The following is a 25,441-nucleotide window of genomic DNA, read 5'->3' as shown; positions in this document are numbered from 1 at the left end:
TTCTTAATGGTCTATTCTTATTGTGGTCCTCTGTAGCTCAGCTGGTAGAGCACAGCGCTTGTAACGCCAGGGTAGTGGGTTCGATCCCCGGGACCACCCATACACAAAAATGTATGCACGCATGACTGTAAGTCGCTTTGGATAAAAGCGTCTGCTAGTCGCTTTGGATAAAAGCGTCTGCTAAATGGCATATTATTATTGGTCTGATGTCACCAGGCAGGCCAAAACAGACTGAAATTTCAGGCAGTCTTTTCAAACAGTTCTTACACTGAAAGGGCATTATCATAATTTTCACAATATCATTCCAATCATTTCACAATATCATTTCACAATATCATAAAACACAGGAAAATCACGTTTTTGACTGCACTGGGCCTTTAACATTCCAAGTGGCAGAAACTGACAGGACTCAAGACCATAGAGTTAAATAGACCGCAGGATGGATGTATAGATACAGCACCCTCTAGTGGTGAGATACAAGAGACGGATCTACAACCAGCCTGTACTAGTAAGTGTACTCCGACAAGAGTGTTACATCTCCAGTTCCTTTCGTGTATCCCAATCTCCTTTACTAGAGTGAAGTTAGACACAGAGTTGATGGAAAGGCCAGTGATTATGGCTGATGCTCAGCAGCAAGCCACAAACAATAGGACTACTAGTAGAACAGCCCACCGTTAGTAAGACACAGACTAGAGCAGCCACCCAAGTCAAACATTCTTTATATATCACTCTTTACAATATGTGTCCAAGTTATAGCAAATGACTGTCCTCCGTTTCCTCTCAAATCCAGTGTTTTCATGTTTCTGCTACCATCATCATCATCTCTCTTTCACTAGCTACATTTCTAAGAAACAACCATGTTGTCTGTATTCCATGGACAGATGCACCACTAACTGGTTCCACCAACAATCTCTCTAATAATGTTTTACACTAGTCTGTACCCTGGGACAACTGACACAAATAAGGCAATGTCTGTGATAGTGCCATATTGGCAATGTTACAATCACTAGGGGTGAGGAAATCATATTACTGTAACACATGTAACAGGGGGTTCGATTTATACGCTCTGCATACAAATACCCAGTTTGTCTGGGCGCACTGATATTACATTGTTAGGATACAGTTTTCAGTCATCATGGGATATAACTGCGCCTCCATGTGTGAGCACAGATCTCTGGAAGAGAGGGAGGGGCAGCAGCAGAAGCGAGAACTGTGCCTCTGTGTTCCGCAGCTCTATGATGCCAATCCAGATAGCAGCGCCCTGATTAGTTCGAAGTTCCGGCCGTCTGACCGCCTCAGCCAAACCCACCCCACCTCCCAGGATGAGGGTGGGTCAAGGGTTGGGAGGTTTGGGACTGGGTTTGGAAGGGGCAGGATTAGGAGGGTCAGGACTTGGAGGTTCACACTTGAGCTGCGGCTCGTTGTCTGAGCCCGTGCCCACGTCCGAGTCAAACAGCGAGTGGTCCGTATCGGGGGAGTGAGTGTGTGAGTGTGTGTGTTTGTCGGAGGCTTCACTCTCCTCCATGGTGTCTGTCCTGGAGAACAGGCCAAAGTCCATCAGGCCTGTAGGAGAGCCCTCGCTGCTGTCAGTGTCTGCTCCGTCATAGTACAGGTCCTCTATGTCCACAAACCACTCAGGCCAGAACTTTCTCCGCATGCGCTCACAGAACATGGCCAGGTTGATGAGCTCGCCTAAAACACAGGGGACAGGGGATACAGGAAGTACAGGTTCCAACATCAGTACTCAAGGAAAATGTACATCAGTGTCAGAGCATCCTCTGATTTCATATTTAGACCTTGATTGTCAGATTTTGTACAGTTCAAAAATGAAAAGAGAGTCTTTCATCTCTGATTTCTCTTCTCCTGTTCAGTACTCAAAAAATGTATTTTTCTATTTACTTTTATTTTTGTTCAATAGTTTCATCTCTATTGTCTCTGTTCTCTAAAGGCTGAAACCATGACTAGTAAATGTGCAACAACACTGCACATTACAGTCTTTCACTGTCATCTAGTGGAAGAAGTAGGCAAGTACACCTGTATAAAACAGGAGGACCTTATTGCATCCTATTCTCCACATGCCTTTAAATCTATAGAATAATACATTAGGTACAGAATTTTTGGATACAATCTTGATAACAACCTAATAACAATAACACAATAATAGCACAATCACAATGCACACTTTTAAAACCAATCAATTATGATGCTTTGGTATTGTGAGTATGAGTAAAACATTTCACAGAGAGGCTGAGAGATTGAACTGACCTTTGATGAGCTGTTCAGGTCGTGTGCCAGGTAGTGTCCACATGGCCTGGGCCAGGTGACCAAACACAGCAGTGTCTACTGTCGACATCTTATGCCCCATGAAGTACTTCTTATCTCCTGCAGGACAGATTAACAACTGAGGTCAGTAACAGATATCAACCAACCATCAGCAAACTATCAGCAAATATCAGTCAACTATCAGTCAACAATCAGTCAACTATCAGTCAAAAATCTGTCAACTATCAACCAACTATCAACCAAGCATCAACCAAGCATCAACCATGCATCAACCAACCATCAACATACCCACAGGGAAACACCCAGCCAACCAGGAGAACAGTTTGACGTTATAGTAGTTATATTAAAAGCGTTATAAAGTAAATTCAAATTGCACATATTACACAATAGTTTACGACCTTGCAAAGATGACACTATAGTTTACGACCTTGCAAAGATTTTACGCTAAAATCAATAGACATTCTCGGCTCTTTTCCCTACTAAAAGACATTTGAAACACATATTGTAGTTGGAAGCACTGTGCATATACATTATCTCACCACTAGAGAGTGGAAGAGAGTAAAATGGAGCTGTGCATAAAGGACATACCCCACTACAAAGTCAATCTTACAGTGAACTTCAACTGACCCCATGTTATAAGTGATACCGGATGATTAGGAAGCCTTCCTTTCCCATTGTTCCTCATATCTCCATCATCAGTAGCCAATTTCTCAATACTGTGAGAGCGTTGAGAAATTGGCTACAACATCAGTTGTCCTTCAGTTGCCTCTAGTCTCTCCCTGAATCCCAAATCAACCCCTAGTCCCAACCACCTAGGCACTTCTGTAGATCTGAGAGGATTGGATCGCTGTAAGCAATATGGTTGTTGCTCCATTTTGCCCTCTGATAGGCCAGGGAGAATTATCGCTATATTGCTTACACTAGTCCGATCCTCTCATATCTACACAAGTGCCTAGGCCTAAGGGTAGTGCCTAAGGGTTGATTTGGGATTCACCCTCTGTCTACCCCTACCCTCCCATCCCCCTGTACCTCTCCATACATACCCAGCAGTTCGGCCAGTGTGCGCATGTCCTTCTCCATCAGCTTGTAGACCTCCTCCTTGGAGAAGCGTCCGATGCCGTGGCCGTACATCTGCCTTTGCACCATGCTGCTGTTCAGGTGGCTGAGGATCCACTTTAGCATGTCACTGAGAGGTCCAGTGACTGACAGCATCTTCTGGGTCTCCTCCAGGTTGTCTACCCACTGGCAATAGGCTATTGTCCTGTATAGAAACACATACATACAGATTATAGTACAGTCTTACATAGAAACACACAGATAGGTTGTCTACTGGCAGTAAGCTATCATCTTGCATAGTTACACAAGCATAATACAGGTTATTAACCCAGCGGTAGTATAGTATAGTCATATGGAAACACATACACTGTGTGTACAAAACATTAGAATCACCTGCTCTTTCCATGACATAGACTGACCAGGTGAATCCAGGCTGGCTGATATACACTGTGCTGTAGGCCTCTAGCAGCCCAGTAGGCAGTAAAACAGGGTGGCAGGGAGAAAACCCTCCATCGGTCTCAATAACTGTCACTGTCTGTCCCTGAGGAAGGACAATAGCACTGGGAGGGAGCTGCCCAGCCAGGCCTACTGTCCTCTCTCTCTCGCTCTCTCGACAAGAGACAAACACAGAGAGGTACATTACAGTACGTTAAATCAGAGTTTCTGAAACTGGGGGGGCCCAGGACCGAGTTTGGGAAACCCTGCGGTAAATGACAGCTCTCCTCTTAATACAGTATGTCTATCTGACTGTATGATCTGCTTTTAGCAGTGGTGTGAAGTACTTAAGAAAAAATACTTTAAAGTACTGCTTAAGGAGTTTTGGGGGGTATCTTTACTTTTTTTACTATTTATATTTTGACAACTTTTACTTTTACTCCAATATATTCCTAAAGACAATAATGTACTTTTTACTACATACATTATTTATTTTTTTTAATCTTAGGGGGTAGATCAGCTTTAATATTGCAGATAGATTGTAGCTTCCATCAACGTAATTGTCTCCATCATTTACAATCGCCCATGTATATTTTTGTAAATATGTATATTTTTGTAAATATGTATATTTTTGTAAATATATATATACAGTATATGTGTGTATATATATATATATATATATATATATATATATATATATATATATATATATATATATATATATATACTACCTACCGGTCAAACGTTTCAGAACACCTACTCATTCCAGGGTTTTTCTTTATTTTTACTATTTTCTACATTGTAGAATAATAGTGAAGACATCAAAGCTATGAAATAACACATATGGAATCATGTAGTAACCAAAAAAGTGTTAAACAAATAAAAAAAAATCTTCAAATATCCACCCTTTGCCTTAATGACAGCTTTACACACTCTTGGCATTCTCTCAACCAGCTTCATGAGGAATGCTTTTCCAACAGTCTTGAAGGAGTTCCCACATATGCTGAGCACTTGTTGGCTGTTTTTCCTTCAAACCATCTCAATTGGGTTGAGGTCAGGTGATTGTGGAGGCCAGGTCATCTGATGCAGCACTCCATCACTCTATTTTTAGGTATTGGTGGTCCCAGGGATCGAACCCACTACCCTGGCGTTACAAGCGCCATGCTCTACCAATTGAGCTACAGAGGACCACAGTTAAGTGTGCCTTGAATTCTAAATAAATCACAGACAGTGTCACCAGCAAAGCACCCCCACACCATCACACCTCCTCCTCCATGCTTCATGGTGGGAACCACACGTGCAGAGATCATCCATTTCACCTACTCTGTGTCTCACAAAGACACGGTGGTTGGAACCAAAAATCTCCAATTTGGACTCATTAGACCAAAGGACAGATTTCCACCGGTCTAATGTCCATAGCTCGTGTTTCTTGGCCCAAGCAAGTCTCTTCTTCTTGGCCCAAGCAAGTCTCTTCTTCTCTACAAAAAGAATGGCAAATGGCAGCTGGGGTGACGTGCACGGCGAGGACGGTTCGAAACAGGCTCCTAGGGGCAGGGCTGAAGTCGTGCAAAGCTAGAAAAAAGCCCTTCATCAATGAGAAGCAAAGAAGAGCCAGGCTGAGGTTTGCAAAATACCATAAGGATTGGACCGTAGAGGACTGGAGTAAGGTCATCTTCTCAGTCCAATTTTCAGCTTTGCCCAACACCTGGTCATCTAATGGTTAGACGGAGACCTGGAGAGGCCTACAAGCCACAGTGTCTCGCACCCACTGTGAAATTTGGTGGAGGATCGGTGATGATCTGGAGGTGCTTCAGCAAGGCTGGAATCGGGCAGATTTGTCTTTGTGAAGGACGCATGAATCAAGCCACGTACAAGGTTGTCCTGGAAGAAAACTTGCTTCCTTTTGCTCTGACATTGTTCCCCAACTCTGAGGATTGTTTTTTCCAGCAGGACAACAAATGCCACACAGCCAGGTCAATCAAGGTGTGGATGGAGGACCACCAGATCAAGACCCTGTCATGGCCAGCCCAATCTCCAGACCTGAACCCCAATGAAAACTTCTGAAATGTGATCAAGAGGAAGATGGATGGTCACAAGCCATCAAACAAAGCCGAGCTGCTTGAATTTTTGCGCCAGGAGTGGAATAAAGTAACCCAACATAAATGTGAAAGACTGGTGGAGAGCATGCCAAGACGCATGAAAGCTGTGATTGAAAATCAGGGTTATTCCACCAAATATTGATTTCTGAACTCTTCCTTAGTTAAAACATTAGTATTGTGTTGTTTAAAAATGAACATTAACTTATTTTCTTTGCATTATTCGAGGTCTGACAACACTGCATCTTTTTTGTTATTTTGACCAGTTGTCATTTTCTGCAAATAAATGCTCTAAATGACAATATTTGTATTTGTAATTTGGGAGAAATGTTGTCAGTAGTTTATAGAATAAAACAAAAATGTTATTTTTACCCAAACACATACCTATAAATAGTAAAACCAGAGAAACTGATAATTTTGCAGTGGTCTCTTACTTTTTTCCAGAGCTGTATATAACATTCTATTGGTTGCAAGAATTTTGTATAATAATTTAAATTGAAAAATTAAACTTTTTGAATCCGGCGTCGTTTTGCGTATCAGTTCATAAACAATATGTCATGGAATCGGTACATCGAAAATCTCTTCCCAACTATTTTGCAATCTACAGTATATGGCACAGCTGTCCATTTTTTGGTCCTTAAATTAAACTGGCATACTTTTTTATCTATCACAATTTTCTTTAAACAATTTTGGTCTTTAATGCAGGGCCGACAGACAGGTTCCTTACTTTTTCCCCCTTCCACTTGACTCTTCCATTTTTTTCGGTAATGCTGCAATTAGTTGGTTGTAATTTTGGGTAGAGCAGACATTTCCATATATTTTTGTTAGCTGCATGTGTGACATAACTCCACCAGTCCTATTTGTCATATCATTTACATAGATTATACTTTTTTTTTTTATAAACGAAAAATTATGTTTTTTTTATCAATTAGTATATTTGAGTTTAACCACAATGTTTGTTGTATTATTTGTTCTGTCTATTCTGGTGGATTAAACTGAAATTGCAACCAACTTTCTATGGCTTGTATAAAAAAAAGCCATACTTTGGAGATGATTTCATTTTCAAATAACTGAAAGTGAGAGGTTGTAATCTGAATAAAAAGGGAAAAAGGCCATTCTTGAACATGGGATGAGACATTCTTACTAATCTGCTAGAGAACCAGTTCGGATTTAAGTATAACTTTTGTATGACTGAGTCCTTTAGTGAGAGGTCTAATGCTTTATTATTAAATCATTTCTGCCCTCATATTCATTATATAAATAGGCCTGTTTGATTTTGTCTGGCTTGCTGTTCCAAATAAAAAGTAATATTTTTTGCTAATTTTTTGCTCATATATTAAAAATAAAAACAGGTCACTAGGTGTAGGCAAGACTAAAAGCAAATAGGTAAACTGCAGTATGACTGAAGAGTTAATCAGGGTGATTTTTCCACAAATAGATCTTCCTTTCCATGGTAGCAAGATCTTATCTATTTTTGCTAACTTTCTATAAAAATGTATTGTAGTGAGATAATTTCTTTATTTCAGGTATATGTATTCCGAGGACATCCACATCACAGTCAGACCATTTTATTGGTAAACTACACTGTAATGTAAAAGTTGTACGTTTTAGTGATCCAATATGTAATATCATAATTTGGTTGTAATCCAGAGATCTTAGAAAAAGTATATAGATCCTCTATGAGGCTGTGGAGGGATCCAAATTGTGGATTTAAAAGAAAACATGAATCATCAGCTTACAATGACACCTTTGTTTTTAAGCCCTGGATTTCTAACCCCTTGATATTATTGTTGGATCTGATTTTAATAGCTAACATTTCGATGGCCATAATAAATAGATATGCCCATACTGGACAACCTTGTTTTACTCCTCTTGACAGTTTAATACTTTCTGAGAAGTAGCCATGATTTACTATTTTACACCTAGGGTTACTATACATAACTTTAACCCATTTTACAAGAGATTCTCCAAAATTGAAATATTCCAGGCATTTATATATAAATTCTAGTCCTACTTTATCAAAAGCCTTTTCAAAGTCAGCTATGAATACCAGGCTTGGTTTCCCAGATTTTTCAATGTTCTATTGTTTCCAGTACTTGTCTTATATTATCTCCAATGTATCGTCCATGTAAAAAAAACTGTCTGATTAGGATTAATAATATTAGATAATACCTTTTTAATTCTATCTGCTATGCATTTTGCTAGAATTTTTTCATCACAACACTAAAGTGTAAGGGGCCTATCATTTTGTTAATGGACTGGATCTTTATATTTACCATTTGGATCCTGTTTCAGTAATAATGAAATCCGACCTTCTTATTGAGTATCTGATAATCTATCATTTTTATAGGAGTGGTTAAAACATGCTAATAATGGTCCTCTGAGTATATCAAAAAAGGTTTGGTATACCTCCACTGGTATGCCATCCAGCCCTGGAGTTTTCCCGGACGTAAAGGCTTTAATTGCATCAAGAAGTTCCTCCTCTGTAACTTGGCCTTCACTTGAGTCTTTCTGTACAGCTGTTAATTTTACATTATTCATAGAAAAAAATCCATACAATTAGCTTCGGTTAGTGGAGATGGAGGAGACTGAAACGAAAACATATGCTTAAAGTACTTTGCTTCTGTCACGCCCTGACCTAGAGAACTCTTGTTGGTTGGGTCAGGGTGTGAGTTCAGTTTGAGATCTATGTTATTAGATTCTATGTTTAGGATCTAGTATGTGTATTTCTATGTTTGGCCGGGTGTGATTCCCAATCAGAGGCAGCTGTCGCTCGTTGTCTCTGATTGGGGATCATACTTAGGTAGCCTGGTTGCCTACCTTAGTTGTGGGATCTTGACTCGTGTTTTGTGTTCCTGTTTGGCTTGTTGTGAGTATAGCCCATAGGACTTCACGTTACGTTGCTTTTGTTGTTTTGTCAAGTGTTTATCTTCATTAATAAATATGTACGCATACCACGCTGCACCTTGGTCTGACCCGTCTCTCAACGATCGTGACAGCTTCCTCTTTCAAATAATGGGTTATAAATTATTCTGTCCTAGTTAAAAACAAGTTATCATCCAATAGGCTTTGATTACATTTCCAAAATCCTCGCCCACATGGAAATTCTGTAAGAGTAATGTACACTACCGTTCAAAAGTTTGGGGTCACTTAATCTTTTCTTTTTATTGGCCAGTTTCTCAAACTAGGCACTAATGTATTTGTCCTCTTGCTCAGTTGTTCACTGGGGCCTCCCACTCCTCTTTCTATTCTGGTTAGAGCCAGTTTGCGCTGTTCTGTGAAGGGAGTAGTACACAGCGTTGTACGAGATCTTAAGTTTCTTGGCAATTTCTCGCATGGAATAGCCTTCATTTCTCACTGACGAGTTTCAGAAGAAAGTTCTTTGTTTCTGGCCATTTTGAGCCTGTAATCGAACCCACAATTGCTGATGCTCCAGATACTCAACTAGTCTCAAGAAGGCCCGTTTTATTGCTTCATTAATCAGCACAACAGTTTTCAGCTGTGCTAACATAATTGCAAAAGGGTTTTCTAATGATCAATTCGCCTTTTAAAATTATAAACTTGGATTAGCAAACACAACGTGCCATTGGAACACAGGACTGATGGTTGCTGATAATGGGCCTCTGTACGCCTATGTAGACATTCCATTACAAATCAGCTGTTTCCAGCTACAATAGCCATTTACAACATTAACAATGTCTACACTGTATTTCTGATCAATTTTATGTTATTTTAATGGACAAAAAAATTTGCTTTTCTTTTGAAAACAAGGACATTTCTATGTGACCCCAAACTTTTGAACGGTAGTGTATATGCCAATTATTTGATGGTCCGACCGCATTCTGTCCCATATCAACACTTTTTAAACTTTTGGTGCCAGCGAGAATTACATAAGAAAGTAGTCAAGATGACTAGCTTGATTGAGTCTCCGCCATGTATACCTCACTAGGTCAGGATATTAAAGCCTCCATATATCTACCAGTTCCAATATATATCCATGACATTCGTGATTTCCATAAGTGCATGAGGGTGATAGTTTGTATTGTGCTTTCCTTTACGGTCCATTGAGGTATTTAAAACCGTATTATAATCTTCCACCATAATAATAGAGTCTTGTATTGCGTGTAGGTTTGATAAATTATTATATATATTTTAAAAGAAGCGTGGATCATCATTATTTGGACAGTATAGATTAATGAGCCATATGAATATTTCACCCCGGAGTGTCTTCAGACCCTTTTACTTTTCCACATTTTGTTACGTTACAGCCTTATTCTAAAATGGATTAAATATTAATTTTTTTCTCAGCAATCTACACACAATACACCATAATGACAAAGTGAAAACAGTTTTTTAGAAATGTTTGCAAATGTATTAAAGATAAAAAAACAGAAATACCTTATTTACATCAGTATTCAGACCCTTTGCTATGAGACTCGAAATTGAGCTCAGGTGCATCCTGTTTCCATTGATCATCCTTGAGATGTTTCTACAACTTGATTGGAGTCCACATGTGGTAAATTCAATTGATTGGACATGATTTGGAAAGGCACACACCTGTCTATATAAGGTCCCACAGTTGACAGTGCATGTCAGAGCAAAAACCAAGCCATGAGGTCGAAGGAATTGCTTAGAGACAGGATTGTGTCGAGGCACAGATCTGGGGAAGGGTACCAAACATTTCTGCAGCATTGAAGGTCCCCAAGAACACAGTGGCCTCCTTCATTCTTAAATGGAAGAAGTTTGGAACCACCAAGACTCTCCCTAGAGCTGGCCGCCCGGCCAAACTGAGCAATCAGGGGAGAAGAGCCTTGGTCAGGGAGGTGACCAAGAACCCGATGGTCACTCTGACAGAGCTCTAGAGTTCCTCTGTGGAGATGGAAGAACCTTCCAGGAGGACAACCATCTCTGCAGCACTCAGTTGGTAGAGCATGGCGTTTGCAACGCCAGGGTTGTGGATTCGCTTCCCAGATAGTATATAAAAAATAATAATGTATGCACTCACTAACTGTAAGTCGCTCTGGATAAGAGCGTCTGCTAAATGACTAAAATGTAAATGTAATGTAGTGGCCATGACAGCCCGCTTGGAGTTTGCCAAAAGGCACCTAAAGACTCAGACCATGAGAAGCAACATTCTCTGGTCTGATGTAACCAAGATTGAACTCTTTGGCCTGAATGCCAAGCGTCACATCTGGAGGAAACCTGGCACCATCCCTACGGTGAAGCATGGTGGTGGCAACATCATGCTGTGGGGATTTTTTCAGCGGCAGGGACTGGGAGACTAGTCAGGATGGAGGCAAAGATGAACGGAGCAAAGTACAGAGAGGTCCTTGATGAAAACCTGCTGCAGAGCGCTCAGGACCTCTGAGTGGGGCGAAGGTTCACCTTCCAACAGGACCACGACCCTAAGCACACAGCCTAGACAACACTTCGGGACAAGTCTCTGAATGTCCGGACTTGAACCCGATCGAACATCTCTGGAGAGACCTAAAAATAGCTGTGCAGCGACGCTCCCCATCCAACCTGAAAGAGATTGAGAGGATCTGCAGAGAAGAATGGGAGAAACTCCCCAAATACAGGTGTGCCAAGCTTGTAGCGTCGTACCCAAGAAGACTCGATGTTGTAATCGCTGCCAAAAGTGCTTCAACAAAGTACTGAGTAAAGGTTCTGAATACTTACAGTACCAGTCAAAAGTTTGGACACACCTACTCATTCCAGGGTTTTTCTTTATTTATACAATTTTCTACCCCCGGACAGCTGATAAAACTGAGGAGTATTTCTGTCTGTAATAAAGCCCTTTTGCCCTCCCAGGTCCACACATGGCCTTTTGCCCCTGCCCAGTCATGTGAAATCTATAGATTAGGGCCTAATGAATTTATTTCAATTGACTGATTTCCAATATATTAACTATAACAAAGTAAAATTGTTGAAATTGTTGCATGTTGTGTTTATATTTTTGTTCAGTATATATTACTGGCACAGTCCAATTTCATCTTTATGTTATGTATGAAAGATACAATAAACAGTACACAAGATTGTGTTATATTAGCCCAAATATTGAGTCGTTTCATTTTACCGTTCAAGGGGAATGTATGCAGCCGGCTATACATGTCTCCCCTGTGGACCGACCAGTTCGTACATAAAACTTTCTCCATTCAGCTGAAACAAGATGGAACGACTATTGCCATCTGCCGGTGTTTGGTTTAGTGTTATACACTATATGGCCAACAGTATGTGGACACCTGCTCGTAGAACATCTCTTTCCAAAATCATGGACATTAATATGGAGTTGGTCCCCCCTTTGCTGCTATAACAGCCTCCACTCTTCTGGGAAGGCTTTCCACTAGCTGTTGGAACATTGCTGCGGGGACTTGCTTCCATTCAGCCACAAGAGCATTTGTGAGGTCGGGCACTGATTTTGGGCGATTAGGCCTGGCTCGCAGTCGGCGTTCCAATTAATCTCGAAGGTGTTCGATGGGGTTGTGCAGGCCAGTCAAGTTCTTCCACACTCGACAAACCATTTCTGTATGGACCTCGCTTTGTGCACGGGGGAATTGTCATGCTGAAATAGGAAAGGGCCTTCCCCAAACTGTTGCCACAAAATTGGAAGCACAGAATCGTCTAGACATTATGTGCTGTAGCGTTCAGATTTCCCTTCACTGGAAGGGGCCTAGCCCGAACCATGAAAAACAGCCCCAGACCATTATTACTCCTAAAACTTTACAGTTAGCACTATGCAATCGGGCACGTAGCGGTCTCCTGGCATCAGCCAAAGGCAGATTTGTCTGTTGGACTGCCAGATGGTGAAGCGTGATTCATCACTCCAGATCATGGTTTCCACTGCTCCAGAGTCCAATGGCGGCGAGCATTACACCACTCCAGCCGAAGCTTGGCATTGCGCATGGTGATCTTAGGCTTCAGCACTCAGCGGTCCCGCTTCTCGGCTGAGCCGTTGTTGCTCCTAAAAGTTTCCACTTCACAATAACAGCACTTACAGTTGACCGGGGAAGCTCTAGCAGGGCAGATATTTGACGAACTGACTTGTTGGAAAGGTGGCATCTTATGATTGTGCCACGTTGAAAGTCACTGAGCTCTTCAGGAAGGCCGTTCTACTGCCAATGTTTGTCTATGGAGATTGCATGGATGTGTGCTCGATTTTATACACCTGTCAGCAACGGGTGTGGCTGAAATAGCTGAATTCACTAATTTGAAGGGGTGTCCACATACTTTTGTATATGTTCCACACAATAACACCAATCATCAAAATGTATCACCCCCCACCTTATTTTACAACAGGCTACGTTACAGCTTTGTGTTTAATCGTTAATGTATTACTGAACTCATAGTATTGGCTTAATTGAGCTTTTATACACTATTATAATAATTTGGGACTGGAGTAAATTGTGCCCGGAACCAGTAGCTAGTAGGAACTGTCTGTGCTCAGCAGTGTTTCCACTCGAACAGTAAGAGAATGAGTACACAACGGTCACATTGACCTGTCGATACAGAACAGAAATATAAATGTAAAAAACAGACAGTTTATCCAATAACATTTATTCAAAGAAGTTTGGACGGCTCATCTTAGGGTTTTGTACCCGCTGTTCAACAAGTGGGGTGAATGGCACTTCTACTTCGACTTCAGCTCGGACTGCAGTCAGCTCGACTTCAGTATGTAAACATGGCACGCAGTTTCTGGAGCGTCGCTCTCAAATAGTCTAATTGCTGCAAAGGAACCACTACTAAAGGACACCAATAAGAAGAAGAGACTTGCTTGGGCCAAGAAATACGAGCAATGGACATTAGACCGGTGGAAATCTGTCCTTTGGTCTGATGAGTCCAAATTGGAGATTTTTGGTTCCAACCACCGTGTCTTTGTGAGACGCAGAGTAGGTGAACAGATGATCTCCACATGTGTGGTTCCCACCGTGAAGCATGGAGGAGGAGCTGTGATGGTGTGGGGGTGCTTTGCTGGTGACACTGTCTGTGATTTATTTAGAATTCAAGGCACACTTAACCAACATGGCTACCACAGCATTCTGCAGCAATACGCCATGCCATCTGGGACTATAATTCGTTTTTCAACAGGACAATGACCCAAAACACACCTCCAGGCTGTGTAAGGGCTATTTGACCAAGGAGAGTGATATATTTTGATTTGTTTAACACTTCTTTGGTTACTACATGATTCCATATGTGTTATTTCATAGTTTTGACGTCTTCACTATTATTCTACAATGTCAAAAATAGTTTTAAAAAATTAGAAAAACCCTTGAAACAGTAGGTGTGTCAAAACTTTTGCCCGCTAGTGTATATAAAAAAAATATTGCGTATCTTAATTTCCACAATTAACGAGTAATATGCGTAATAATGTAGGCAGTTAATGCTAAGGATTGTTACCTATAACCAGGATTGCCATTACAAAAAGTACATTTTTGGCAAGCAATTAATATTTTAGCAAACAAATATTGTGATTCATCCTATATTGTCCCTAATATCATTACCCCATAGCAACAGATGTGGGATATATACACACATACTCATACACACTCAACCCTTTCCCCCACAAACAACCACAAGCTCAGATGTTCAGCAGTTGTTCCATCCCCAAGCCCAATTTAAGAAAGGACTTGATGTGCGAATGCATATACGGTTGCAGCTGTTTGAGAAGGCATGCAAAATTTAGCAAAAAAAATCACAAATTGGGAGATACACCCCCTTCCCCTGAAACATACACACGCTGGTCCCCTGTTGTGACCATTTTCCCAAGCATCTCTGTGCAGTCAAACCTTTGATTATTTTGTGCTACCAGGGCCACAATAATTTGCCCCATCTCTGATTGTCCGAGTGTGACCCCCTCCCCATGGGTTACTACAGCTAGTGTTGCCAGCACTGCCACTACCTGGGTGGGGGCACCTGTTAAGATCATTTATGAACTAACTATTTCAGTGTCTCTGTGCGTCTCCCAAAAGGTTGTAAGGCTTTTGGATCAAGAAACGGAGTCCCGGTCTGCATAGTCAGGCCTTTATTCATTGAGAATTCTGTTATCCCAATTTCAGAGTCCATCTTTTATACTCACACATCATACAAAAATCCCACCCCTTTTAGGCAGGCTGTTTTCCTCTGCTCTCCTAACCATCAGGTCACACACACATGTTCTTATCATAGGCTGCATTCCTTAGTTATCGCCATCCTCACAATATCCTGCACCATATTTCATACTCTTTAAAAAGCCTAACGGTTTCTCTCCTCCCTAAATTGGGAGGCCTCTTTATCTTGGTTTCTCAGCTGTCTGTAGACAGCTCTCCTTGTCCTTTGTTGTCTGGTCTAACTCTTACTCACATTGCTAAATAGCATCTCAATGTCATAGTCTTTACTGGTCCTACACTCACACATTCTAACACATTTCACACAGTTTCAGGGTGTAATAATTAGTCATTAATAATTATTCTAACAGCACCCCACCGGAATCCCCACCGGCTAGGTACAAGGTCGTCAAGGTTCTCATTAGCAGCTTTGAGAAATGCCTTGTATATTATGCTCACCCATCAGGGGGCTTTGGCTTTGTAGGACCAACCCTGCCAGGCATACAGCGGTGCTGCTTTAGTGGGTCTCAGACCGCATTTATCTTTCTGTTTTGGCTTTGTATAGGCTACTTAAAGTAGGCCCATAAAACAGATAAGGACTTCTCCTTAGTGTATGGGTCGCTCAGGTGGGTGTCTAGGGTATAGGGTTGGGAACAGTTCCATCACGACAGGACAATAAATAAACTATATTTATAATTTAAACATGTATATCCCATATCATAAAGTGTGAAAGCTCTCGCTCACAACCCCTGCTCGCAGACACACTTGGGCTCTGGGATTTACAATCATTTTCCTTTTTCACTCACTTAACTCCACACTTTTCCAAACACAAAAACACACACCCCACCTTCCATCACAATACACCAGCACATACCCACATACTGTGCTTTCTATGTCCTCTGTTTGCTGTGTTTTTATACCTACCATGTTGATTCTGAGTACTTTTTTGTTCCAGTTCGTTATATTTGAAGATGTATTATTTAGCTAATTATCCTTTCTTCTAATGCTGTCTTATCTATTTATAAAATGCTATAAATAGAAAGTAAAATACTAATTATTTTACAACATTCCCTATCTTGAATGGTACTCCATACATTTACCCTGACACCCAAAAGTACTTGTTACATTTTGAATGCTTAGCAGGACAGGAAAATGGTCCAATTCACGCACTTATCAAGAGAACATCCCTGGTCATCCCAACTGCCTCTGATCTGGTGGACTCACTAAACACAAATGCTTGATTTGTAAATGATGTCTAAGTGTTGGTGTGCCCCTGGCTAGCCGTAAATTTAAAAAACAAGAAAATCGTGCCGTCTGGTTTGCTTAATATAAGGAATTTGAAATGATTTATACTTTTACATTTACTTTTGATACTTAAGTATATTTTAGCAGTTACATTTACTTTTGATATTGAAGTATATTTAAAACCCAATACTTTTAGACTTTTCCTCAAGTAGTATTTTACTGGGTGACTTTTCTATTAAGGTATCTTTACTTTTACTCAAGTATATTAATTGGGTACTTTTTCCACCACTGGCTTTTAGGGCTCCTTTGTCCCTACTGGTTCACCTATGCATTACTTGATGCAATCTACATTATATGTAATATCTGATTAGTGGAAATGTGATGTACAACATAGTGAAATGAAGAAGAAGGTTACAAGACCTTATATAAGTCTTTCCAGAGAGTTTGCCATCTGGTCCACACAAAGTAGGGTGTGCATATGTGTACTATATGCACATATGTAATTGAGACAACAGCAGGGACTGATACCAGTGCCATGTTCCTTCCCCTCCCTGTCACAAGGTGGAGCTATAACTTATGTCTATTCGATACTTAGCCTGCCACCACAGATCGAACAATGAGTCAGATAATTCACCTTCACATGATGTTAAAGTGTGAAGCATCCCGTTAGCGTTTCCACTTACTACCAAATATGGTGATGAGAGTAAGCCCAGTAGCCAGCAGTGGGAGAAGATTGAGTGAGATGGATTTTGGCTGACATTATGTTCATTTTCTCATCGATGAAACATTTGATCTCCATACAGTTTTCTGTTCCCAAAACTAGAATCTATAACAAACAGAGTGGACTGTAAAATGCAAAATATTGCATTGTTTAGAAGGAGTTCAAGGGCAAATTAAGTTATTGCACACGCGCACTTCATAGAGTAGGCGTTCCCTAACGGAAATATGCAACTACATGCTAGAACACGCCAACAGGATCTTGCTATCTCGTGCTTGGCTCTGCCCCCTAATTGCTTGTTCTGCCCACTATTACTAATTTGTTCCCATTGGAAACGACAGGCTGTGGTCTATCTTGGGTTCGTTATAAAAATCTTTGCTGCCACTGTCTAATGTGTTGTGTTTTTTTTTTACCGTGCCATGAGATCACAGAGACATTTTGAATTAATCTTTCACCTTCAGTTATCAGGACAAAAGTAATGAATGTATTGTGATGATTAACAGTCAGCTCTCTAGACAAAAAAAGATTGAGCTGTCTAGAAAAGGATCTGAGGGAAAATTTGCTTCAGGGGCTAAACCAGACAAACCTGAGATCAACCTAAGATCAAATCATAACTATTTAAAGGATTTCAATACCATTAAACAGTGTCCTTACTTATAACAACTCAAGCTCTACACAATAGGGATGGAAGACAAATGACAATCTTCACTAAACCAGACATTGAACCTAATATACAGTACATGTACTTTGTGATAAACAGCACAATCTCACAGACCAGAGGCATATCTCTGTCACAGAGCAGCCTTCATCTCCATGTTGTCATAGCAACATCAATCATGCTAATTTACGGGCCTGAAGAGCTGTATATGATCTCAGCATGCTGTAACCCATGCTGCTATCCTCAGCTGGCCAAACAGAGCAACAAGCAGCCCCATAGTCCTGCATAGCCATAAATCATGTAATCAATAGTCTAAACATAGCCTGCGAGAGGGAGGGGGAAAAAGACGACAGGAGATAAACAGAGAGAAAAGAGAGAGAGCGAGAGAAAGGGAGTGGAAATGAGAGTTATATGAATGACCCTTACTCTATAGCTGCAGAGCAATATTATGGAACCCCCGACCCCCCTCCAATTCATAGCTCTGGTTCTGAATGAGATTCACAAGATCTGATGCACAGAAACGTGTTGCTGACTGATTTCTCACCTTGTAAATATTGCAGAAAAGAGCTTGATGAGCAAGTATGCACTCCCTCCTCTTTTCTTTGACTGCCTCTCCCTGGGGCCCAACCAGGAAAGGCTCAGCCTGCGTCCAAAATGGCACCCTATTCCTTACATAATGCACTACTTTGTCCAGAGCCCTATGGGCCCTGGTCCAAAGTAGAACACTATATCAGGAATAGGGTGCCATTTGGAATGCAGCATCAGTGACTTCCCAGCAGAAGCCTCACCAGGACAGATGCCCAGCAGTGACTCACCAATAATGTAACGTCCCAGGAGGTGGATATACTGTAAGTGAATCAGTAATGTAACTGTGGATGACCACTTGGGAATAGTGAGTGACCTTATCCGGTTACAATTCATTCCCTACCCTTCCCCTTGGCCCTAACCCGTCAATCTTTGCAGATCTGTAAGGTGGAAGCAATATGGTGGAAACTTTACCACTACACTGCTTATACACTACATGACCAAAGGTATGTGGACACCTGCTCGTCGAACAACTCATTCCAAAATAATGGGCATTAAATGTGGAGTTTGTCCCCCCTTTGCTGCTATAACAGCATTCACTCTTCTGGGAAGGCTTTCCACTAGATGTTAGAACATTGCTGCGGGGACTTGCTTCCATTCAGCCACAAGAGCATTAGTGAGGTCAGGCACTGATGTTGGGCAATTAGGCCTGGCTCGCAGTCGGCGTTCCAATTCATTCCAAAGGTGTTCGATGGGGTTGAGGTCAGGGCTCTGTGCAGGCCAGTCAAGTTCTTCCACACTGATCTCGGCAAACCATTTCTATATTGACCTCGCTTTGTGCACGGGGCATTGTCATGCTGAAAGTTGGAAGCACAGAATTGTCTAGAATGTCATTGTATGCTGTATAGCATTAAGATTTCTCTTCACTGGAAATAAGGGGCCTAGCCCAAACTATGAAAAACAGCCCCAGACCATTATTCCTCCTCCACCAAACTTTACAGTTGGCACTATGCATTGGGGCAGGTAGCGTTCTCCTGGCATCCGCCAAACCCAGATTTGTCCGTCGGACTGCCAGATGGTGAAGTGTGATTAATCTCTCCAGAGAACGGATTTCCACTGCTCCAGAGTCCAATGGCTTTACACCACTCCAGCCGACGCTTTGCATTGCGCATGGCCATGTAAACCCTTTTCACAAAGCTTCTGACGAACAGTTCATGTGCTGACAGTGTTTTCAGAGGCAGTTTGGAACTCGGTAGTGAGTGTTACAACCGAGGACAGACGATTCAGCTCTCTGCGGTCCCGCTCTGTGAGCTTGTGTGGCCTACCGCTTCGCGGCTGAGCCGTTGTTGCTCCTAGACGTTTCCACTACACAATAACAGCACTTACAGTTGACCGGGGAAGCTCTAGCCAGGCAGAAATTTGATGAACTGACTTGTTGGAAAGGTGGCATCCTATGACGGTGCCACATTGAAATTCACTGAGCTCTTCAGTAAGGCCATTCTACTGCCAATGTTTGTCTGTGGAGATTGCATGGTTGTGTGCTCGATTTTATACACCTGTCAGCAACGGGTATGAATGAAATAGCTGAATCCACTAATTTGTATATATAGTGTACCTATCTAGACTCTTCAGACATGCTAACATCAAGGGTTAAGGGCCAAGGGGGAGGGTAGGGTGCAATTTGGGACCGGCTGTGACATATACGGAGTCACCAATGTAGCTGTGGGTATATTAATTGACTGAGTCACCAGTAGAGGTGCTCCTCCACCATCTTGGTGACAGCCCGGGACACGGCTCTCTCCTGGGGACTGAGGTTCTTGTTGAGGTTGACGCCCAGCTTCTCTTCCAGGAAGTCAATGATGAACTCTGACCCCGACACCTGCTGCCGGTTATACTCAATCCATGGCATCTTGCCCTGCGGAGAGAGCTTCCCATCAAAGTAGTTCTGCAAGAGGGAGAACAGAATGGGATTCAGCACTGGGAGATTGACACACTGTTATGATGTCATTTCACAGTGTCATAAGAACAAGGTAGATTTAGTAGATAAGTGACTTGGCGCCGCACAGTCTGAATAACAAGGATTCCATTATGTCAAGGGAGCTTACTGGTGGTTTATCTTAGAATGATTGATAGATAGTAATATACTGACTTGGGTACAGGGTAATACCATCAAAGAAGGGAGTGCCAAATGATGGTTAACAGATGTTGTTCAAGAAATGTGTCACATGAGGTATATAAACTGAGAGGTTTTCTTTGTTCAGTTAGTTCGAATGGCAAGAGGCGAAGGACATGTCTTTTTGTTATGTGAACCACGGTACCTATTAAATACTTGAACGAACTCTCCATCTAAGTGTTAAATATCTTCTTGCATCATGAATTACTTGATACCCGAGAAACTCATCATAACACACACTCTAGTTGTATCTGAATATGTAGGACTGATTTCCCAGACAGAGAATTTCCATTTAAAGTGCTTTTTAGTCCAGGAATGTAGGCTTAATCTGTGTACAGGAAACCAGTTCTACTTTTTAAAAGTTCTACTTTATCTTACACAGACTATTGTACCTGGTAGGGCAGGTCCACCATGCGTAGGTAGGTCTCCATCTTGAGGCAGAATGGTGAGAGGCTGGGGACCCCCGTGTTTGGCCTGGAGAACTGGTGGAGGATGATGGCATCTTTAGAGTCCAACTCCTGCTCCTTCCTGGAAAACACCCGGGGAGAAAAAAGGCCATCTGAAAAGGTATGCTATACTGAGGCAACTTCAAACTACACAGGTGGGAGCCCCATGAGATATAACACTTGAAAACAATTGTTTTATCTCTATGTGACAGCCACTTTAAAAGTCATCAAAGTTTCTGTGACAACAGTACAGCTATTTCCAGGTCAGTTTGTGATGTGAGAACAATGTCATAACTCGCCCTGATTGGAGGAGATCAGATAGGAGAGAGTAGGATTAGTTGCAGCTCTGTTTCAGGCTCTTAGTAATCTCACTGGGAGGGGAGGGTCTCACCTGGTGCCTATTATAGCATGGTGACACAGCAGCGAGAGGAACTATTCTACTATTCCCTTTGCTCTGTGTTACAGAGGGCATTTCCATTTAAAAGGGCCGATGAGCATCAACATGTGAAGTTCATAGAAGCATGTCAAATTGTGTCAAATGAAAGCAAAGAGTCTATATTTTTGAGAAATTAAGGCAAATATACATTCTGTTACCAAAAACCCACATATCTTTAAGATGTTTCCTAATTTCTCTCCATCATGAGGGAGGATAATGACATTTCACAGAAGTAATAAGTAAAGGTAGTTATAGTGTTTTTACTGATATCAAGTTTGTTTATTAATTATTAAGTAATTAAAACTCGTAATTCTGTTACCAAATCGGTAACGGAATTACTGCAAAATCAGTAATGGAATTACTGCAATTGAATTGGCTACAATGGGAAATCATACTAGTCACAAACCACACTTGGGTCACCTGCTACTGTCCTCCCTTCCACTGGCATACTGTTATGTTCAGCTCATAACTGTGTTTTTCCCTTTCTGTCATCTGGTGGTCAAATCAGAGAGGAAGAGGCAAAGCGAGAGGGTTTCCTCAATCAAAATCTGTCCACGATAAGCAGACCGATAAGCAGAACGATAAGCAGACTGCCTGCCTTCCCGCCTTTGGGACAACGACTCCCATTGTTAGGGCGGAGACAAGACCATCTTGTCATTATATACAGTCTCTCAGGTCAAAGCAAGACTGTGAAAACAGTCTGGACATCCCCTCCCTCTCTCTCTGCCGCTCTCTCTCTATTTTTTCTCTCGCCAGTTAATGTTACGTCTCCCGGCTCTTACTGACACCTACCACCTACCCTCTTTCCATTTACTGTAACAAGCATCCTCACCCACTGAGCACCGACTGACACCGGACGTCCACGGACGTTGAAAAGTAGTTGGCCCTGACCGGACCAAATCTGAACCAATCAAAGATGTCTATGTTTCACAAGTTTGGACAGCACAGTACAGTATAGTACAGTACAGTAGAGCACAGTAGAGAACGGTAGAGTACAGAATAGTACAGTAAAGTGGAGTAAAGTACAGTAGAGCACACTAGAGTACTGTGCTGAACTCTGCTGTGCTGTGCTCCACTGTGATGTCCAAACTTGTGAAACATAGACGTCTATGATTGTTTCAGATTTGGTCTGGTCTGGACCAACCAAATGTGGTCTTGTTTGAGGACGGAGCTCATTACAATAATACCCAGTGTGTAGAATAATACCCAAATATGCAAAAAGATATTGCATATTTCTACATTTGTTTGCCTATTCAGGATACATCACCATGAAGATAATGATATTCATATCCATAATTATCGATTTTTGTATGGTACAGATCATGGACCCATGATGTAATTCCGTTACCGTAATTATATTACCAGATGTAAATCCACTTCACCTATTGTAGTTCAATAACAAACAAAACATTCTAACTCAAGGTGTCATGTCATAGCTGACACCCCATTTTTTCTGTAGACATTTTTTTATCTTAATACTGAGCAGATATTTAACAGTTTTTGGAAAATGTGGTCGCATAAAAAACTGAGGGATATTTTTCTGTTACCAAACTTTGCATCTGCACAGTTCTTCAAGTAAATGTGTTTTTTTGTGAAATGTTCTGTGTAAATTGTTCAAAGTAGTCCTTGTGCATAGAGTTGTATGGTTTGTTAAACTTTGAAATCAATGTTTTTTGTTGGCATACATTTTAAAGTGAAATATCTGAGTCAAAGCGTAATTCTGTTATCGTTGAATTGCCCTAAAACAACCTGTTCCCTCACTATATTTAAGTCACCAGTCTCAACACTCATGCACACAAGTATACACAGATACAATACACAGATACAATACACACATTTAAGATAATGAGATAGATATTGAGAGGGTAAACTCATCATCATATTACTGACTCCATGGTATTCAATGGGCCTACAGCAGAAGAAACTCTAGGATTTGTCTGAACTTCCATTTCAATCCTCTACCACCCTTGAAATCAAGGCCTATGAGGCTAATCACGCTTGTGAAAAGCTGATAGAGTCCTCACATTTCCACCCCACAGTTTTTAAATGGTGGGTGTGGGTGACTGACACTGACATATCTTTTGGCTTTAATAATTAAACATAGCCTACAGTACAGGGGTGTGCTGCCTTGCAATTACTCTAGTTCTTACCGAAGTTAATTTTATGAATTATAGCCTACATATCATGTCCATAGAGCAGGAATGGAATCCATCCAAAGTCAGTTACATCAGACATTTTGTAACACCTTGAAATTCTACTTAAATGTATGGAAATAAATATGGCATGTATATCAATGATAGCCTACTTTGGCTAATAAAATGTATAGGCTAGGTTTTCGGTACAATGGTCTTGCGCAGGACAGTCCACGACAATAAACAACTCACATTCCCACAAAATGTCGCTGTCCATAGAACCGTGGTGCTGAAACCGTCGAAACAACGTAGGCTACGTCGAAGTCCATTTTTCAATGGTGCTGAAATTCTGGACCATGTAATAGAAACACTATTGTATTTAGGCCTAGATACAGGGAGTTCTTTTGAGAAGAAGCACTCAAAGGGGTGGCATAGAACAACACACATGCTGCAGATTTACTGTCAAAATGTAGTTTTCTATGGTAGAAGCATGACCATAGAATGCGTATGCAACGTGTTTCAGCAATGTTTCCAAATTGGGAAATGCAAAGCCAGTCCTCTCAGAGTGTGTGACAGATTATATGGAGCCACTGTTACAGAATGTACCATAGGCCTAAATCCTTGATTGACGATTGTGTGGGGACAGGAGCGCCATTCATTACATTAACAATAGGCCTGGATTAATCTTCCCTCTCAAAGATTAAACCAGACGCATTTCATTCAACAGTAGGGTACAAACGTCCGCTTTCACTAAACATAACTCTTAAAATAGCTCACGTAAGAGGTTAGTAAAGGTAATTCTGACACAACTGCTGCAGCGCTAGAGAAATTCATACTTACTCTGAAGTGTGGTCCTCTGTAGCTCAGTTGGTAGAGCATGGCGCTTGTAACGCCAGGGTAGTGGGTTCGATCCCCGGGACCACCCATACGTAAAAATGTATGCACACATGACTGTAAATCGCTTTGGATAAAAGCGTCTGCTAAATGGCATATTATTATATTATCTTGTGGCTGGCACGAGACATTGCACAAGACCTGACGCGTGATTTTCCACATTCCAATATTTTTCCATCTCCTGTCCTTGCGGGGAACTGTATCATAAAACAGCTGCACAGTCTAGTCTACAGTGCAGGAATAGATGATTCCGCGAATATGTGAAGAAATGTAAACAAACGATAACAATATTCTGTTTTTCAAAGATCTGTCAAGAGCAGCTGTTCAGAGGTGACAGTAAGTGCGCACCACCAGCCACACACCCCCAGCACATCCCCGAGGGTGTGAATGATTTTATAATTTCTGATCATTATTGTGAATATTGTAGATTAGGCCTACGCAAACACAGCCTAAACATCACACAGATACACACATTTCATCATGTGAAGCAATACCCTTGCAGATTGTGTCATTGTAGCATATTTTTGCCATTGTAGCCTACCTGATGGCGAGCAGCTCGTGTAATAGGTAAGCAGCAGCGGCGAGGAGGGCACCACCGGTGATATAGAGGGTCTTCTTCCACCAGGAATCTGACCCCAATCCCGACATGATCCCACCGTAATCCTGTAAAGTGATTGCGACGATATAGCCATACAGAGAGTGAGGCTCGTCGGAGCCACATAGCCCCAAGGGCAGGCTGTGATTCCGCCCGAGTTCAACCACACACGGTCGGGACGAGGCGAAACCAGCACCCCACATACTCTCTCAATCACCGCGTGGCGCCTGCGTCCCGCAAACCACTCTCGGCTTCATCAATATGTCACAACAGTCCTATGCTGCATGGCGATATGCTATTTCATCTGCCAAACAGGAGAAATAGACATCTTCCGGGCTGATGGTGCCCGCACCCCAGCTCGGCATCCTCCGCCAGCCCTCGGAGCCTTTGTCTGTTCCAATGGAAATGAGTGACGTCACCGCGGCAAAACTGGTGGCAGACGATGAGCACTCCCCTAACATCTGAGCCTCAGTGACAACAAAACCATCACACAAGTTGATTGGGGTAGTTTGGGTTTATGATTAGAAATAGTTTATTTTAATTAAAACAGCAAAGGCTTTAATATAGGGCAATAGGCCAGGCCTTATTAATTAGTATATTGATTTCTAAATGCCAATTAAATGGATTAAGCAACTATGTTGTTTTCTTGGAGCAATGTTATATTCA

At 41.6% G+C, this 25,441-nt stretch overlaps 1 protein-coding gene across 1 annotated transcript; it reads right to left on the bottom strand.

Annotated features, from left to right (window-relative positions):
- Nucleotides 1-226: 226 nt before the first annotated feature.
- LOC121585893 (failed axon connections homolog) lies at nt 227-25,159 on the bottom strand. The gene is made up of 6 exons (XM_045217019.1): nt 24,722-25,159; nt 20,665-20,800; nt 19,848-20,044; nt 3,327-3,544; nt 2,266-2,382; nt 227-1,692 (listed from the first exon to the last, which is right to left on the bottom strand). Exons 1-6 carry the CDS (start codon nt 24,976-24,978, stop codon nt 1,334-1,336), a joined length of 1,284 nt encoding a protein of 427 aa, XP_045072954.1. The 5' UTR covers nt 24,979-25,159; the 3' UTR covers nt 227-1,333.
- Nucleotides 25,160-25,441: the final 282 nt, after the last annotated feature.

This window comes from Coregonus clupeaformis, unplaced genomic scaffold (assembly GCF_020615455.1).
Source record: "Coregonus clupeaformis isolate EN_2021a unplaced genomic scaffold, ASM2061545v1 scaf0890, whole genome shotgun sequence".
In the NCBI taxonomy this organism is placed as follows: Eukaryota; Metazoa; Chordata; class Actinopteri; order Salmoniformes; family Salmonidae; genus Coregonus; species Coregonus clupeaformis.
This window is presented reverse-complemented; position numbering and strand designations above follow the sequence as displayed.